Below are 17,361 nucleotides of genomic sequence, written 5' to 3'. Positions count from 1 at the left end.
TTCATTTTGCATATTTATCAGCCAGTTTATCTCCTTCCAGCCGGATGTGGGCAGGAATCCATACAAACTGGATTTAAATCCCTGTTCTCTTTATTACTAATACAGTTTCTCTAAATGATGTCCCGTCTAGTGTCTGAGTGATTGTTTTTGATGTTTTCAGGGGCACTGCTGGAATCTGACCATAAATACTTTACTTGTTTTTATTATCACTATCAAGTTTTGGTGGCACATGCAACAGTGAGGCAATGGAGGACTATCACGTCCTGAGAGATCAGACTAAATGGTGAAGCCTTCACAGGTTGTTGGTGTAGCAGCATACGGCACAAGAAGGAAGAACGACTCCACATTAAATATTAAAAATAGATTTTATTTCACAAAATATACAGAGAGCAAAAAAACTCAAAGTCATATCTCACGAGTCGAGTCACTCATGATCGTTGCGTCCGTTCTCACAGAACGATGGACAGATAGTCACAGACCTGAAAGGAGAGGAAACAATGAACTTGTGAAGAGCGCCATTAAAAAAAGAAAAAAAAAAGAAAATCAATTTCACCACAACTGAAAATTAACCTAAAAGTGAAATGTGTCTCTGGAGAATGTCAGTTTAATTCATGTCTGAAAACGTTCCCTGTCTGCAACCACACCGTATGCAGAAGAACTCAAAGAGTCATTCAAACAAAAAGAATAAAGTGTGATTTGTCACACAACAAAGTAAACAATAGAGCATCTATATGAAGCCACAGATGTTTTTACAGCGTCACACACTTTGTATTGTCTTATCACACAGGCCTGTGAACTGCCTGGATGACCCGGCAGTGAGTGACCACCATACCTGGCAGCTGATCATCAGGTTTGGAGAGCTGTCTATGTTTGGAGCGACAAAGAAAACAGGATTGTGGAGACAGTCCTCCGTGTGCTCCGACACCCTGGACTCCAGCAGATAGCGCAGGACATCTGGAGTAATGTCTCGTGTCTGAAGACAAGCGGAACAACATCGCAGCATTTTAGTTGAGGACAATATTCACCAATGTAACTGAACTCTGGGCTTTTTTTGTCAATGTACGACTTCTGTGAGACTGTCAACACAAAGTCATAATGAACATTGTTTCAGGGGGAAGAAACAGATTCATGTTGATGGGACATTGGGGCAGGAGCAGGTGTGTAGCTGTATTTAAAAAGGTAGCACACAAAAGAGAAGGTCACTGTAACTAAAAATATGAGTGTTTGACAAGAAGGAGTAGAATTTATGATGCAAATTGCTGCAACTGCACAAAAACAATAACTTTAACTGGCAGAGGCAACATGATGCCATAACTATGACTTTTAGTTTGAAATGAAAGATCATGTAATATAAAACAAAAGGAGCTCATTTGATTGGATAAGATTTGAACACACAAACCTTAGTGTTGATGTACAGTCCACAGGTGCAGGAGATGAAATGACTGTTGATATTTAAGTTGTTCCTGCAAGAAACAAGAAGCACTTAAAAGATGAGATTTAGTTCTGCAACAGCTTCATATGGTCAAACTTAATGCATTTATATCAGTCTCCATTTTCAAAGTTCATTAATTTTAAAAAGTGTGGTAGAATAGAAATGATTTGTAGTTAATCCACTTAGATGCGAACATGACAAACTATGTGTGTCTGTAAATACGACATAGATAGACTCACGTGTGACAAATGGGACAAATAATATGCTTTTCTTCCATCCCCTCCACGACCGACGATATGAACTGCTCCTCAAACTGCAGGTTTCTCTCATACTCCTCAATTATAGACATTTCTGAAGCACATAGAAAAACACAAAACAAAAAGCTCACACACTGTTTCTTGTGGTTTTGTATCTCACGTCAGCTGAAATTACCACCGTGTCAGTGATGTCACGATACAAAACAAAATTGAAATTTCCATAATTCTAAATATCTAATACTAAAACAAAAACAAAACAATAAATCCCATTTACTTCAACACAAACTCCTTAATAAAAACATTTGACTATACAAAAAGTTACCTTGAGACATGAGCTCCTGTTGGATTTCTTCCAGCACGGCCAGTTCATCGTACTCTGTCATGACACTGAACATCTGTGTAAAAGAAAAGGAGGACATTCACTAGGTTATAAAAACTAAACTAGATTAGTGGATTTTAACAAAGCAGGCAGTTCAGCTACAGATGACAGATCAAGGTTCCCATTCTGTCAGAAATTGATTTCCAGAAGTTTCCCGAGGATTCAAGACAGAAACTGGTCTGAAATGGTCAGAATTTAACAATATTGACAAACTTGACCCCATTTTTATTCCTACTTCTTATTGGTGCAGGGTTTATTATGTGTGACGTGATGAAGTGACTCACAATTAGGTGATGGCCCGTCCACACTGTAAATTAACGTTGTCTGGCTTCGTGAACACGTTTGTTATTACGTGAATTCTTAATTGAATTGTAGCATCAAAACAATATCTTATATGTCAGTTTTCACTCCCTTCAGTTACAGGCTGATAGATGATCAACACACGGTGATGATGAACAGATCAAGTAGAGCAACAGTGTTTCAGGGAAAGAAAAGGGTAGAGTCCCATGTTGACAGGACAAGTTGTGTAGTTTCATTTAATGCATCTGTCAGTGAAGTGAAACTTTAAATATGTCCCATGTCAGTGTGTGAGACGTTAGTAACTTGAAGTAACTATTAACACTGAGGTGAAGCTGGAGGGGGACACACGGAGAAACAGACCGACCTCTGTCAGCCCCTCCGGCCGCAGCAGGGAGGGCAGTCCCCGGGCCTCTGACTGCAGGACGCTCCACTCCTCCTCCATCACCTCCTGGACGATGATGGAGGCTCCGGAGCCGCAGCTCTGCGGGCTCTCTCCCACCTGACGGTACCTGTCCAGCAGCCGGGAGCGGCTGTTCTTCAGCCGGTCCACACAGCGCTGGAGGAGCCGGGAGAGAAGAGGAGCAGCTCGGTGTTACACACAGGACCAGGGCTAGCTAACAGCAGCTAACAGCTAGCTAACAGCAGCTAACAACAGCTAGCTAACAGCAGCTAACAACAGCTAGCTAACAGCAGCTAACAGCTAGCTAACAGCAGCTAGCTAACAGCAGCTAGCTAACAGCAGCTAACACTAGCTAACACTAGCTAACAGCTAGCTAACCCAGCTAGCTGACAGATCCGTGTTGCGGGTCTTACTTTGCGGAACGTCTCCTTCCATGGCGGAGTGGTTCCTTTATAAAGTGACCTGTGTCTGTGCTGCGCGTCCATCTTCGTACAACACCAACTGACCGACTGTCACAAACACTGACCCGTTCCAACATCCAGGCTAAAGTTAGCACGGCTTCCACAACCAAAACATCTCAGCTTTTAACCCTGCGACCCGGAACCTAATGGAGGCGGCCGCGAACTGCATGACGGGATGTGTAGTTGCCAAGTTAAAAAAAAAATATATATATAAAAAAAATATATATATATATATTACAATGATATTATTTGAATTATACTAATATTTATTATATTCATTAAAATGTATTAGATTTATTAATATTAAATTAACATTTATTGATTGAAGTTTGATTGATTTCTGTGAATAAAATCAAGATGTCTGCTCATGCTGCAACAGTTCTGACAAACTTTCACCAAACTTCCAACCTCCTCTTCCTCATCTTCCTCATCTACCTCATATGCATCTTCTTCCTCATATATCTCATTTACCTCTATATACTCTCCCTCCTCTTCTTCATTCACCTCCTCTTCCTCCTCTACCTCAACTCCCTCCTCTTCCTCCTCTCCCTCCTCTACGTCCTCTTCTTCATTCACCTCCTCTCCCTCCTCTTCTGCCTCCTCTTCCTCCTCTATCTCTTCTATCTCCTCTTCCTCCTCCATCTCCTCTTCTTCATCCACCTCCTCTTCCTCATCTACCTCATATGCATCTTCTTCCTCATATATCTCATTTACCTCCTCTATATCCTCTCCCTCCTCTTCTTCATTCACCTCCTCTTCCTCCTCTACCTCAACTCCCTCCTCTTCCTCCTCTCCCTCCTCTACGTCCTCTTCTTCATTCACCTCCTCTCCCTCCTCTTCTGCCTCCTCTTCCTCCTCTATCTCTTCTATCTCCTCTTCCTCCTCCATCTCCTCTTCTTCATCCACCTCCTCTTCCTCATCTACCTCATATGCATCTTCTTCCTCATATATCTCATTTACCTCCTCTATATCCTCTCCCTCCTCTTCTTCATTCACCTCCTCTCCCTCCTCTCCCTTCTCTTCCTCCTCTCCCTCCTCTCCCTCAACTCCCTCCTCTTCCTCCTCTCCCTTCTCTTCCTCCTCTCCCTCCTCTCCCTCAACTCCCTCCTCTTCCTCCTCTCCCTTCTCTTCCTCCTCTCCCTCCTCTCCCTCAACTCCCTCCTCTTCCTCCTCTCCCTCCTCTACGTCCTCTTCTTCATCCACCTCCTCTTCCTCATCTACCTCATATGCATCTTCTTCCTCATATATCTCATTTACCTCCTCTATATCCTCTCCCTCCTCTTCTTCATTCACCTCCTCTCCCTCCTCTCCCTTCTCTTCCTCCTCTCCCTCCTCTCCCTCCTCTCCCTCCTCTTCCTCCTCTCCCTCCTCTACGTCCTCTTCTTCATTCACCTCCTCTCCCTCCTCTTCTGCCTCCTCTTCCTCCTCTATCTCTTCTATCTCCTCTTCCTCCTCCATCTCCTCTTCTTCATCCACCTCCTCTGCCTCCTCTGCCTCCTCTGCTGTTTCAGCACCTCGGACAGTGACCTCCCTGATTGGCTCGACTCGCTCGGGGACCAATGGTTTCAGAGCTGAGCAGCAGCAGCATCCCGGCCTCAGCCAATCAGAGAGCTCCGTATCTCTCCTGCATCCAACCCGAATAACTGCAGATGCCCGCATCTCTCTCTCTCTCTCTCTCTCTCTCTCTCTCTCTCTCTCTCTCTCTCTCTCTCTCTCGTTGAGGGTTTAAGCTCACATCTATTTTTGGATTTCATAGTGGCCATCTTTCCCCTCTCGATAAAGATCCGTGTTGTTTTGTGTGTTTCATGTTGTGTGTGTGCGGGAGCTCTGTCAGCTGTCACCCCCCCAGCAGCGGGACATTAGAGATGGTCGCTTCTCGATGGAAGACACATTTCCACTTCCAGTGGTGAATCCACATCTGGTTTGCATCTGTATTCCAACCGAGGAGCGGATGAGGATTTGAGGAAAGGGGCAGCAGCCGGGACTCAGACCCGTGAGCCTGCAGCTCTTCAGGGTTCACATCCCTGCAGGGACCGATCCGCCTTCACACCCCGGACCCTGCGGGCTGCAGGCGGTGCGGGAACCAGCGACCTGCGGTGCCGGTGGAGGAGCCGCTCGTCGTTTTCACCGCATTTGCGCGTGAGGGAGCGAGGTGCGATAGATGGATTTGAAACGAAGAGCAGATTGATCAGAAGGTAAAAACACGAACCGTCGTTCTTTCTCCTCCAGTTCTGTAAATGATAAAACACTGAACCAGCCTGTTCGTGGAGGAGGCCTCAGGAAACACTCAAATACCAAATGTGAGGCGCTTCTTTCCACGTTGACATGAGAATGTATTAAAATGGTTCACGCACGATTCAAGTCATCGTTTGGTTTGTGTAGAACATGCACGGTGTGTGTTTGTGTGTGTTTGTGAAGCTGCCTTATGCTGGGGGTGGGGGGGCGTTTTCCAGGCTTCCATTTTGAAGCTAAGATGGATGCTCGTGCTCACTTGTTTCTCATGATGCCTCTGTGGCCTCATCTTGCTTCTTATATAACACACAGGCTGCTGGTTTAAATCCGAGGCCTCAGCAGCGACGCATCCTGGGCTTCATGAGTCCAGAGACACATTCACCACATGGGTTCACATCGGGACTCGATGGGAGATTCGATCCCAGCACGAGAGGAATTCATGCAGAGGAATTCTCACTGACAGAGAGAGGAAGCTGCAGATGCTGTGTTTCGAACCCTGTTTATTAATTCATATTTAGGTTTAATATCTCTGAGATGAAGTCAGATAATAAAACAATTGGCTCTTTAGTTCAATTAATTAATCGCAAGTAAATATTAATCAATTTAAATGTTTTTTTATTCCTGATTGATTGAAGCCAAAAGAGGTTTAAGAAAATCACTTCTTTATTTTAGTCGTTATGATTTTTGAGGTCTTGAGATGATGTCTGTTATGATTTGATGTTATACAAAATGAAAATGGACTTGAACTTCACTCAAGGGGAACTTGTAGCTTCTGGTTTCAACCACAGGTCACAGTCTTCCTCAGGGAAAGCTCTGAAAAGGGGGTTTCTCCTAAATCACACCTTGTCAGAGTCACAGTAATAAAAGGCCACATGATTTATTGTTGAAGGTTTTCTACTGTATCTTGAAGTTGTTTCATAGTCTCAGTAAAATCACCATCAAATGTAAATATCCAGGCTTTTGGATCAGTAATAAACATCGACAACGTTCTGCAGTTTCATTCATTCTGATTCATCAGCTGAGGTTAAAAAAACATCTTCAATTGAAATCTATTCATGAGCTTTTGCCAGAGTTTTCAATCCCTGTTTTACTGAAAGCACTTGAGTTAATGGATTTGGGGAGTAAATGTGAAGATGGTGTTTTCTCCAGCTTCCTCTCCCAGTTTAAACACAGGTTGTGGTAATAGATGGTTTGAAGTAATAGTAAAATGTTTTCAATTGAATGGTTTCATTTTGCACTGTTTGTTAAAGTAATACAACAAGTGGAAAGTACTGACGCTGCTTCCTGTTCTCTGCTCACAGGTCCAACTTCCTGCAGAAGTGACATTTTGAAGATCTTTGTCTAGACCAATCAGAGAGCTTCCCCCCGCTGCCCCCCACTCCACCGTGTCCGCCCGCTAACCCTCACCAGGCATCATGGGTACAGTGTTGTCGCTGTCTCCCAGCTACCGAAAGGCTGCGCTGTTTGAGGACGGCCCGGCCACGGTCGGTCACTACACAGCCGTCCAGAACAGCAAGAACGCCAAGGACGCCGCCGCGGCCGCCAAGTCCCTCAAACGGCCTTCCATCATCAGCGTGTTGCCATGGAAGCGAATCGTGGCTGTCTCTGCAAAGAGGAAGGGCTCCAAGAAGCTCCAGTCCGAGGGCGGGGACGGTGGGAAAGGAAGCTCTCCGGACGGACACGCCACCGCCAACTCAGCCTCCAACAGCCTGAAGCTGAAGAAGTCTCAGTCCTGCGCTAACCTTGCATCTTTCACATCCGGCCAGGACCCGTCAGGCACCAGCACCACTACCTCCTCACACCTGCCCACCTCCAAGACCCTGGCCAACGTAGCTGTCGCTGCTAAGAAGAACTCCCTCACAGGCTCGGGGATCCAGCCGTCCACTGCAGTGGGCACGCCAAAACGTGTCATTGTCCAGGTAATAACCTTTTCTGTCGTCGAAAATTCGATAAATTGGGATAATTTAAAATCCAAACATTGCTCTTTCTTACCTTCTCTCTTTCCCTATCTCCTGTATTCCCTCTTCTCCACCCAGGCCTCCACCAGTGAACTGATGCGCAGCCTGGGTGAGTTCCTGTGCCGTCGATGTTACCGACTGAAGCGTCTTTCCCCCACGGATCCGGTGCTGTGGCTGCGCAGCGTGGACCGCTCCCTCCTCCTGCAGGGCTGGCAGGACCAGGGCTTCATCACTCCGGCTAACGTGGTCTTCCTCTACATGCTGTGCCGCGACGTGGTCTCTGCCGAGGTGGCCTCCGAGCGCGAGCTGCAGGCCTCGCTGCTCACCTGCCTCTACCTGTCCTACTCCTACATGGGCAACGAAATCTCCTACCCACTGAAGCCCTTCCTGGTGGAGGCGGAGAAGGAGGCCTTCTGGGACCGCTGCCTGGAGATCATCAACCGCATGAGTGGCAAGATGCTCCAGATCAACACCGACCCGCACTACTTCACGCAGGTGTTTGCCGACCTGAAGAACGAGAGCAAGAAAGAAGAGGAGAAGACCAAACTCCTCATAGGCATCGACCGATAAGAAGGAGACGGGAGGGGGGAGGAGAGGATGGATAGAAAGATGGATGGAGTTGAAAGGTTGAGGACTGATGTAAAGAATCGTAGCGATACCTTGGAGTAGTGCTGTTGTCTGGCGTCTCTACTGGTTTGTGATTCACCAAATTTCTTGTTTGTTACTCAGAGCAAAGAGCTTCTGGGATTAAGGATAAATTAATTCATTTGATATTGAGCCACAGGAACAGGAACAGGCTCTGAGACACAGGCTGGTGGTTCTGGTCCCGTCTTCTGACGTGTCACATGTTCTGTGTTCAGGTTGTGACGATAACAAGCTTCACAGCAGAGATTTGATCTTTAGGTTTTCACTCACATTTGATCCAATGCCTGCACATCAGGGTTCATGATATTACACGAACAGATTAGAGAAGCAGATCTTTATCGTCGGACCTGAACCTGGTTTGCTGAGATGAGACATGAAATCTGATTCCTGTTAAAGTCCTGATTTGGTTTAGAAACGTCAGACAACACAGATTTACAGAACCAAGGGTGAACATTATTATAAATATAAGGAATATTGATATTGTGTGATAGCGTCCAGGCATTTTTGATTGCGTGTTGAAAAATACGAATCACGCTGCATGAGGTCACCTCATATCTTCTTGCACATGACCACCTGCTTATTGCCAACTCCATTTGACCTTGTCCCTTATTGTCCTGCCCGAGCTTACTGCACTCACCAACACTGGCTGCGAGACTTTAAGAGCAGTAACTAATTCACCATAACCAGCCAGAATCTACCAGAACAAAACCAGTCTGCAAACTGGTCAGACTGTGAAATTTACATCCTGATTAGGTGTAATCGTGCTGAAGCAGATTAATTGATTCGTTTTAGATCAAGTTTAGAACTTAAAGGGGAACATGTGGGTTTATCTGTGGATTACTCACTTCTTTTATCTAATCCCTTCGCTCACAGATTAATAATCATGAACCGAGCTCTGCTGAAAGCTGTTTACTTTTACAAAAATATTAAGGGAAAATGCAATACTGACCCCTCTAGGGAAAACAAGGAATTACTTCATTCCTTCCTTTCCCCGGCACTTTGTCCTGCATTGGTGCTGAAGGAAGGAAGGAGGGAAGGAAGGAAGGAGGGAAGGAAGGAAGGAAGGAAGGAAGGAAGAAAGAAAGAAAGGAAGAAAGAAAGAAAGAAAGAAAGAAAGAAAGAAAGAAAGAAGGGAGGAAGGAAGGAAGGAAGGAAGGAAGGAAGGGAGGGAGGGAGGGAGGGAGGAAGGAAGGAAGGAAGGAATAAGGTGCTTCATACTGTATGAATGACTGAGCTGAGTCGTGGAGGACATGGATCATCGAATCTGAACCAATCTCCACAAACCTCAGAATGAAAGGAAATGGGATTAGATCCCAGATGTGCGAGGTCGGGGGCAGATGTGACTTTTCTTCCAAAACAACGCTTCAATGTCGCCGCTCAGCTCGAGGGCCCCCCCACCCCCCCCCCCCCCCCCGCGCTCTCTCCTCCCCCTCGCCACTCATTTGTCTCCACATCCACCTGGACGGAGACACCTCGTCCGTCTGGTCTGGTGCCGTCCAGTCCAGACTGTCCCATGTACACAGACTCTGAGGTCCACTGACCCGACGGCTTAATATTCAGTTGTTTGATATGCATGTGTGCTTCTATAGGTTTCCTAGCATGCTGCTTTGTGTTGGGCACACTGCGCCACATGTTCCAGAAGAGACTGAGCATTCACCGTGCTGAACTGCTGGGAGCCGGACTCTGAGATGTGACATCCGCTCAGCTGATGTGCGGGGGGGGGGGGGGGGGGGGGGGGTTGTATCCATAGATTGCACGTGAAGGCAAATCCAAACATTGGTCCTTTTCAAAATCGTCCTAACTCTTGATTCCAGGGGGCGTCCGGGTCTAAAAGGTCCGTTCAAGACTAAATTGTTCAACTGGAGCGCATCAGAAACACACTGCCTCCTAAGTCCAGACATCAAAACACCTCCAGTTTGAACACATCTCAAACAAAGAGGCTGGGTCCTACTCCTCATGCACCACTAACATGACCTCCATGTTTAAAATCTGTGGAATCCCCCTGAACAGAGGATTTTTATTGGGATACAGCTGCTCCAGATGTTTCCTGAGAGGAGATCCCCTGCTCTGATGATGTCACATCACTCAGTCTTTAATGTGGGAAAAGCTCTGCCTTCTCACACGGGGCAGAGATCTTGTGCCATATCATCTTAAAGACTCGTTATTTCATACAACAAAGGAAATACAAAGAAACACGAGGCGACTCAGAGACGTGACGGCTGAAACAAGAGAGACTCTCCTGGAGGAACCTTCTCACAGTGTTGTTGTATCAGGTGTCAGATCTGTCCACCAGAGGAGACAGACTTTGTGCAGAGTGATGTTTAACGTGCAGGGAAAGTTTCATGTGCCACAAAGTGTAACGTGGAGTCGGGGGAAGCCGGAGCGCTCAGCGTTGTGTTCTCCAGTTTATTATTTTTGGTCTGATGTGAATATGAAGAATCAAAGTATTGGTGATTTTGAAAAGACGTGTAAAAGCTGAATGACGCCTGTTTGCTGGTGTCTCCACACGAGAGGTGATTCCACTGGGCTGTTTAAGACAAACATGTAGCCTCGATCCAGAGTCCGACCTCATGACACAAATATGCACATGAAGAATGAATCCATGGCAAACGAGCTTGTTCACACCTGCGTCCTCCGAGCTGTTTCTGATGGGTTGAACAGTCGATACGTAGCATTCCTCCCGGTCCCAACACGACTGTTCAATAACACTCCTGTTTATTTTGTGCTGTAAGAGCCAAGCTGTAGGTTTTCGGGGTGAAAACACAAAGATCCCTGCAGGTTGAGATACATTTAAAGGTGCTGTATGTATGTTTTCTCCAATTGAAAGTTCAGCATCAAACTGCGTCCTCCGCAGGATTCAGCCTCTGAATTGGGACAAAGCTCCTTATTCTCTGTATCTAGGTTAGTTTCTTCTCAGTTTCCAACCGGAGACGCTGTAGCCTCCAGTCTGTCCTGAGGAAGTAGCACCGATCAGAGCGCAGAACACAACTTGTCTTTTAAACACTTTTATCTCTGAGGCTCTTGGCGAGCGACCATCACCACGGGCAAGCAGGCACGTCGCAGAGAAAATTTACATAAAGCAACTTTAAAGGTGATAAAGACATTGAGAGAAGTTTGTGGGGATGGAACCTAAATCCATCGTCCAGGAAGGAGGATTGTTTTTATTGAAATCCAGAACTGTGACCTGCTGGTTCTTGTGGTGAATCGTTGAACTGAGCCACAGCTCCTTTAGTTACTGCTCCTGTTTTACTCTATTTTACAGATTTCCTTTTTAACAATGGCTCCTTTAGGCTGAGACAGAAACACGAGCTTCTCATCTCTTGCCAGATGTTCGTCAGCCGTCATTGGGAGAGTGGATCAGCTGTAGTTGGTTGAACTGTGTCCTGATGACGTCTCTTCGGTTTCCATCCAGTTTAAAAACATGCCCCTGATTCCTGCTCAAGGACCGAAGCTGCAGCCGAGTCGAGTTGAGTCAGAATCGTCTCAGAATCATATGATTCACTATGAACCTCGATTCCTCAAGTTCAACGAGTATCAGGGCAGAGCGTCAAACGTTGGCCGAACCTCTGATAGCGTCCAGGATTGTCTCCAGTGGTGAACAGGGCTTTTTTTTAATGTAACCACGAACCCCACAAATTGATGAATGTGCCCTTGAGCCCTGAAGGGAACGAGCTGAAGGTACAGTGATCCGGTCAGAGCAGATCTAAACCCACAACCTTCATCTTTCCCTCTCACGGTTTTAGAAAAGCTGACAGAGATGACAACCTCCTGCAAACTCTTGAGACGCCATGTGTTCCTACTTCTAACGACAGCAACAAGCAAACCGCCTCAACGTGTGTGGAACTATGAGGCTTAATATGACGAGTGAACCGTTGAGGGGAGGAATTTACACAACAGTCAATTCTACTACTTCCCCCCCCACACACACACACACATCCATTAAGAGTGGTATATATTGATTCTTCAGTATCATGTGGACGACAGACAAGACGAGTTCTGCTGATTTTCTCTGTGAAACAAAAGAACTGATGAGCAAACGTCCCGACATGTGAACCGGCTCAGACCTCCCAGCGAGCGGCGGTCTGGGTGGACGACGCCCCCTCCCCCACATCCTCTCATCATCGACCGACTCATAACGATGTGCCATATTTTATCTTGCAACACGTACAAGACGAAAAACTATCGTGTAACATATGAAGTTTATGGTAATGATGACAAAGTTATTGCAGTTTTTTCTTCCTTTTCATTTGTGAATTGTGCAAACGAGAATCTTTGTGGAACAAACGTCACGGCTACTCGTGACACTGGAGTGCTGAGGCTGCAGGCTGTCACCATGTGGATGTATGAATATGTATGTGAGACGTAAGAATCATTTGATCAACTGTTACAGGTACTTTATATAAAAACCTTTACAAGCACGGTCGTCCTCCTTTCATTCCACGTGATTTTATACAGATTAAGAAGGTTGCTGGTTCGAATCCCGGTTCGACCAGAGTCTTTCTGTGACAGGAGACAGAGAATCAGTGCTAAAGACTGTTGCTGACCATGGTGCTGAATGTGCTCCTCTCTCAGCCACCAGGGGGCGGTGCTGCAGTTTAATCTTCATATTTCTCTCAACAGGATTTCATCACTGGTGCAACAGTATTAACCAGCCCCGCCCCCTTCCACACGAAGGGACCTGGTCTGTACAGGAGGGGGCGCTGTCCTCGATTCTGAAGAGACAAAACAATATAAAAAAATGTATTTAATTTATTAATTTCCTACGTTTTCAAAAGATGAAATAAAAACATTTTTAGAGTCATAAAATAGATTAAATGAATCATCTGCGACATAAAGAAAAAATAAGAATAAACATAAATGTTCAGTAACATACATTTCACATACATGGGATGAAAAACAACGTTTTATGATGAATAATGATGAATAAAAACACGTTGATATAAGAAGAGAAGAGGATTTGTATTTTTAATCTTTGATTATTTAGAAGAGAACAGAACAAGACGCATCTGAATAAAACTCATGCTGTTGTTATGTTGTGTTATTGTGATATTTTGATTTATTTGACCTTTTAAAAATGTTTGAAATAAAGTAAACTAAACTGACTGGACAGTGGGGGGGGGGGGTCCTGGTTGAATGTGTGTTAATGTTGGTTCGTGTGTATTTGTGATGTTTGTCTGCTCAGGATGGTTTTCAGTTGTGTTTGCTGATATCACCTGTCAACAAACTATAACTATACACAAGAAAGAAGGAATCAGCAATTCAAAGAAGTTTGCAGTTAACATGAAACACTATTTGTGTAAGCACACCAACATAACACAGCATTGGCTTTACATCTTTTTCTAACAGTCCTCAAAAGCAAAGTTCACACAATGTGGCAATATGTATGTTTTTTCATCCATCTCATTCGAAAACTGTTTGTCATAAGGTCTGTAATAGATTAAATTCTCCAAAGAAATTACAGGAAATGAATCAGTTCTCTCCTCGACACAATATGCATTAAAGTGGTCGTCAAAATAAAGTGTCCAAAACTAAGCTTGATCTTCATTGATACTGATATTGTTGATCTTTCCAAAAACAGGAATTTCTGTATCGGTTCTAATCAAAACAAACATTCCTATAACTTTTGTGGTGTCCCTTACAAATAAAGCAAATGAGCATTTTTAAATCCAACGACGTGGGTCACTTCAAATGTCAGCGAGCAGGAACCTTGCTCTGAGCTCTGGGACTCTGGGACTCTGGGACATCCCCTGGCTCTTCCCACGTCTCTGTTGGACACCGTGGTTTGGATGAACGTGTAGAAGCTGTTGAGGGATTCATGGTAGTTAACACTGAAGATGAAGTCTGCTCTGAAGGGTTCATCGAAGCACAGGGATGTCTGGGCCTTGTGGTCGACGATGACATAGAACCGCTGGATGTTCTTCTGTTCACCAAGCAGGAAGGTCCTGGCTCCAAACCTGGTGAGTGAAACTTCATTAGTTATGATCAGCATACTCAAACAATCAGGGCTGTGAAAACAAGGTGATCCAAACCTTTCTGAAGAAATGTAGTCTTCATAACCTTCTTCAGTCTCAGCCACTCTAACTTCTGACTTTCACCGTATCTCACCTTGAGCAACATGAAGAGGAGCACAACATATTTATAAAACTTTATAACAGGTCTGATGAGAAAATCATCATCATGCCACTTAGTGTCATTTACATTGGAGCTAATTAAACTTTTAAAAAATGAGTGCTGCCGTCCCACAAACTAGCAACGTGTATTATTTCCATACAGTCAAATTAGCGCCTTAAAATACACATTTATTACCTAAATACAGGAAGCAGCTGTGAACACCAGGCTAACAACAGACAAGTCTGATACAAGGACCTGTAACTAACTGACTATAGCAGTGTTCAGCTACTGATACACGCACCTGCGGCTAACGCTAGCGGCTAACAACACGTGCAGCTCATTATACTAGCGCATGCAGCTAACGCTAGCAGCTAGCAAAACCAACATGTGCTGCTAAGGATACTTACAGGAAACTACACAAGTGAAATCAACAGTGTAGAGTTGATCTGGGAATCTGACCTTTGACCCCCCCCCCCCTTTAGGGCAGTAACCACCTTGTGGTTGAACTCCACCTGATGAGAGTTGATCAATGTTTAAACTCCCGAGTCGAACACTGACAACACAACACTTTGCATTTTGCTGTGTAGAAGCCATTAGTCTGTTTATATTGCGTACACACACACACACACACACACACAGTCACCAGTGTGCGTGTCGGCCTCTCACGCACGCCACATGTTTTCCCACCTCTGTCAAATTTCCCACGTGAGGAGGAGTGACGCGACACATCCTCGCGCACGAGCCTTCCACCGTCGGCACGCTTCCGCCTCGCTCAGCCAATCAGAGCGAGGTGCGCTGCTGCCTATAAAGCCCATCTGCTGCCTGGCTCATCAGCTCCCTGTCCCCGCTGTCCTGAGACCCACCGACCCGCGCTGCAGCCCGGACCCACCGCAACCGCGAAGATGACGACCCGGGTAAGATGCACATATTTATACACTTTATATATATTTATAATCACATGTGTGCGTCACGGGTTCAAACCAAACACCACCGAGCTGCTGGGAATCAAACATCCAGCAAAATGTCGGTCGAGCCTCCAGGTTCCAGCAGCAGCTCCCGGTGTGAATGTCACCGTGAGTCCGGGTCGAGGCGGGTTGTTCCCCGTGAAGCTGCAGCCTCACACCTCTGCTGTCCGGGGGTTCGATTCCCATCCGGCTGCAGAAACCCGCCCGCGCCCCGCAGCCTCCCCGCCGCCTCGCAGGAGCCTCATCCCGGCTCCGCTTGTCCTTGAGACGACGCGCTGCGTGGAAAGCGGCCAGTGAGGAGCTTTCACGCGCCGTGCATGTGGAAGAACGGTGTGGCCGCTTCGGTGTGAAAGCACAAGAGGGGCTCGAACATACGGCACCTGCCCGCGTCGAGGTGCAGCGGTATGATTGAGTGACGTGCTGCTGCTTTGCTTTAGCTGCAGCCAGAAGGCTTATTGGCGTCGTGTAAGCGGGTTGCGCAGCAGAGCAGCCGCCTGGTGGATGATCGAGTGCGTGTGTGTGCGTGTGTGCGCGACCTGTGCGTGCAGCAGGGATGAGGGTGAACCCGATGTCATCCTCACTGCGGAGCTGCTTCCACGGAGATCCAGGGCTGAAGGTCCCGGTTCCCTCAGAGTCTGTGTGTTCAGGCAGGATTCCACAGATGGAGCCATTTCATTTATTCTATTTGTCTCCGTGTTGTTTGTTAGCTAGATACTGATGATGATACAGGTGATGAGACAGATGATGATACAGGTGATGATACAGGTGATGATACAGATGTGGGCCACCTCAGGCACCTCAGGCACCTCAGGCAGCACTTGTGGCCTCCGTGTGGCCCAGACAGAATAAACGTGATCCCACTAGTTAAATAGCAAACGTGGCCCAAATATCCCAAAACAAGTGTCGTCCTTTTCTGGCAAACACGTAGATCTGGAATAGAACCTGTGTGGTGAATTGGGCCTAAGTAGCACAAAGCTAATTCAGTTGGTTGATTTGCTTTGATCGGAGCAGACCTGCCCAAGTGCCATCAGTCCCCGTGGTGTGTGGGCCGAATGACACGGTAACAGTTTGGGCCAAATCCATGTGGCAGTGCAGGTTGGTTGTGTTGAAGCATCTCAGGAGCAGCAGGTTGTGTTTGAAATGGAACAAACACGTGACGGCTGAACGTCGGACAGCTGCTGCTGCACTCGTCTGCAGGACGCCTCCTGTCCTCGTCCCGTGGTCAGGACAGGAGGCGTCCTGTCCTGACCACAGGACGGGTCCTGATCACCAGTTTGACAACTTGCATTCTGTGATTTTCTGCACAGTCATGCTGCAGCACTTTTATGAGCCAGCACGTGAGGGAGGAAACTACAACCAGGTGTTTTCAGACAAATGAATGAATCCTGTTCACCTCTGTAAGAGTGAATCTTTGTGTGTCTGGTGTATTTCTCCAGGCGTGCACGTCTCCATCACCTCATCACTGGAGGACACATGTAATTAGGCCGGTGCTTTTATCCAAAGAGCCTCGTGTATAGATTTTTCTTGTGTATCAGTGTCAACATTAGAAGAAACACGGGCCCCGTCACATGCACTCTAACAGCGCTAATGGTGCTTTTCACTTTTCACTTTAAAGTTCACAAACAAACGAGATGAATCTGTACGAAACCTTCAGGAGAAATGACCAGTGAGTGCGTTTGTGCTGCAGAACCCAGACGTGTTGTCTCCAGTCAAACTGCTGCTGTGTCTCAACATCTGCCCACTGGCTGATGTGTTGATGTGGCTCAGCGTCCAGAGGAGCTCGCTCAATACTGCACCGTGTTGTCATAGGTCAGATTTTACATAAGGAATTGGATTTACCTCTTTGAGTGATCCATTAATTTAAACCTGTCAAAGCGGCTGCACAGTCGTGACGGATCAATATCTAATAGTTCGAGCCACAGAAGCTGGACAGAGGAGAACGAGCTTCACACTCGATGAATATATTATAATATGGCTTTAAAGCTATAAACTGGAGCAACGTTGCCAGACAACCCTTAGTTACTGTTGCTACGCCTGTGATGTTTCTGTTCTCGTGTGCTTACATTCAGATTCTCTGTGAGGTTTCCAACAATGGGCCGTCGATGTCTCACAAACGTGGACAAAAGCAACAAATCTCGTTTCCAGGTGACGTCCGTGAGAATCTTGTGAAAAGGGTTTTCATCCTGAACACACCTGATAAATCACTGAGGCTGCGTCGTTC

At 46.2% G+C, this 17,361-nt stretch overlaps 3 protein-coding genes across 7 annotated transcripts in view; 2 read left to right on the top strand and 1 right to left on the bottom strand.

The window, feature by feature from the left end:
- Nucleotides 1–346: 346 nt before the first annotated feature.
- rpain (RPA interacting protein) lies at nucleotides 347–3,371 on the bottom strand. Its single transcript, XM_034592960.1, has 7 exons — nucleotides 3,182–3,371; nucleotides 2,733–2,924; nucleotides 2,012–2,084; nucleotides 1,672–1,783; nucleotides 1,400–1,463; nucleotides 833–973; nucleotides 347–479 (listed from the first exon to the last, which is right to left on the bottom strand). Exons 1-7 carry the CDS (start codon nucleotides 3,251–3,253, stop codon nucleotides 450–452), a joined length of 684 nt encoding a protein of 227 aa, XP_034448851.1. The 5' UTR covers nucleotides 3,254–3,371; the 3' UTR covers nucleotides 347–449.
- Nucleotides 3,372–4,923: 1,552 nt separating this feature from the next.
- On the top strand, nucleotides 4,924–8,252 carry LOC117766172 (cyclin-dependent kinase 5 activator 1-like). Its single transcript, XM_034592955.1, has 3 exons — nucleotides 4,924–5,424; nucleotides 6,763–7,380; nucleotides 7,498–8,252. Exons 2-3 carry the CDS (start codon nucleotides 6,877–6,879, stop codon nucleotides 7,987–7,989), a joined length of 996 nt encoding a protein of 331 aa, XP_034448846.1. The 5' UTR covers nucleotides 4,924–5,424; nucleotides 6,763–6,876; the 3' UTR covers nucleotides 7,990–8,252.
- Nucleotides 8,253–14,933: 6,681 nt separating this feature from the next.
- The window catches only part of LOC117766168 (vesicle-fusing ATPase), a 23,611-nt gene continuing 21,183 nt past the window's right edge, over nucleotides 14,934–17,361 (top strand). For 3 of the 5 annotated variants that reach the window (XM_034592934.1, XM_034592933.1, XM_034592937.1), the window contains exon 1: nucleotides 14,991–15,089. In XM_034592934.1, the coding sequence (XP_034448825.1) occupies nucleotides 15,078–15,089 (12 nt within the window). In that variant the 5' untranslated portion in view covers nucleotides 14,991–15,077. Of the gene's footprint in view, nucleotides 15,090–17,361 lie in introns of all 5 variants that reach the window. The other 2 variants (XM_034592936.1, XM_034592935.1) reach the window with 1 other exon arrangement.

Source organism: Hippoglossus hippoglossus, chromosome 8 (genome assembly GCF_009819705.1).
Source record: "Hippoglossus hippoglossus isolate fHipHip1 chromosome 8, fHipHip1.pri, whole genome shotgun sequence".
NCBI lineage: Eukaryota > Metazoa > Chordata > Actinopteri > Pleuronectiformes > Pleuronectidae > Hippoglossus > Hippoglossus hippoglossus.
Note: the sequence above shows the minus strand (reverse complement) of the source record. Positions and strands in the feature narration are given on the sequence as shown.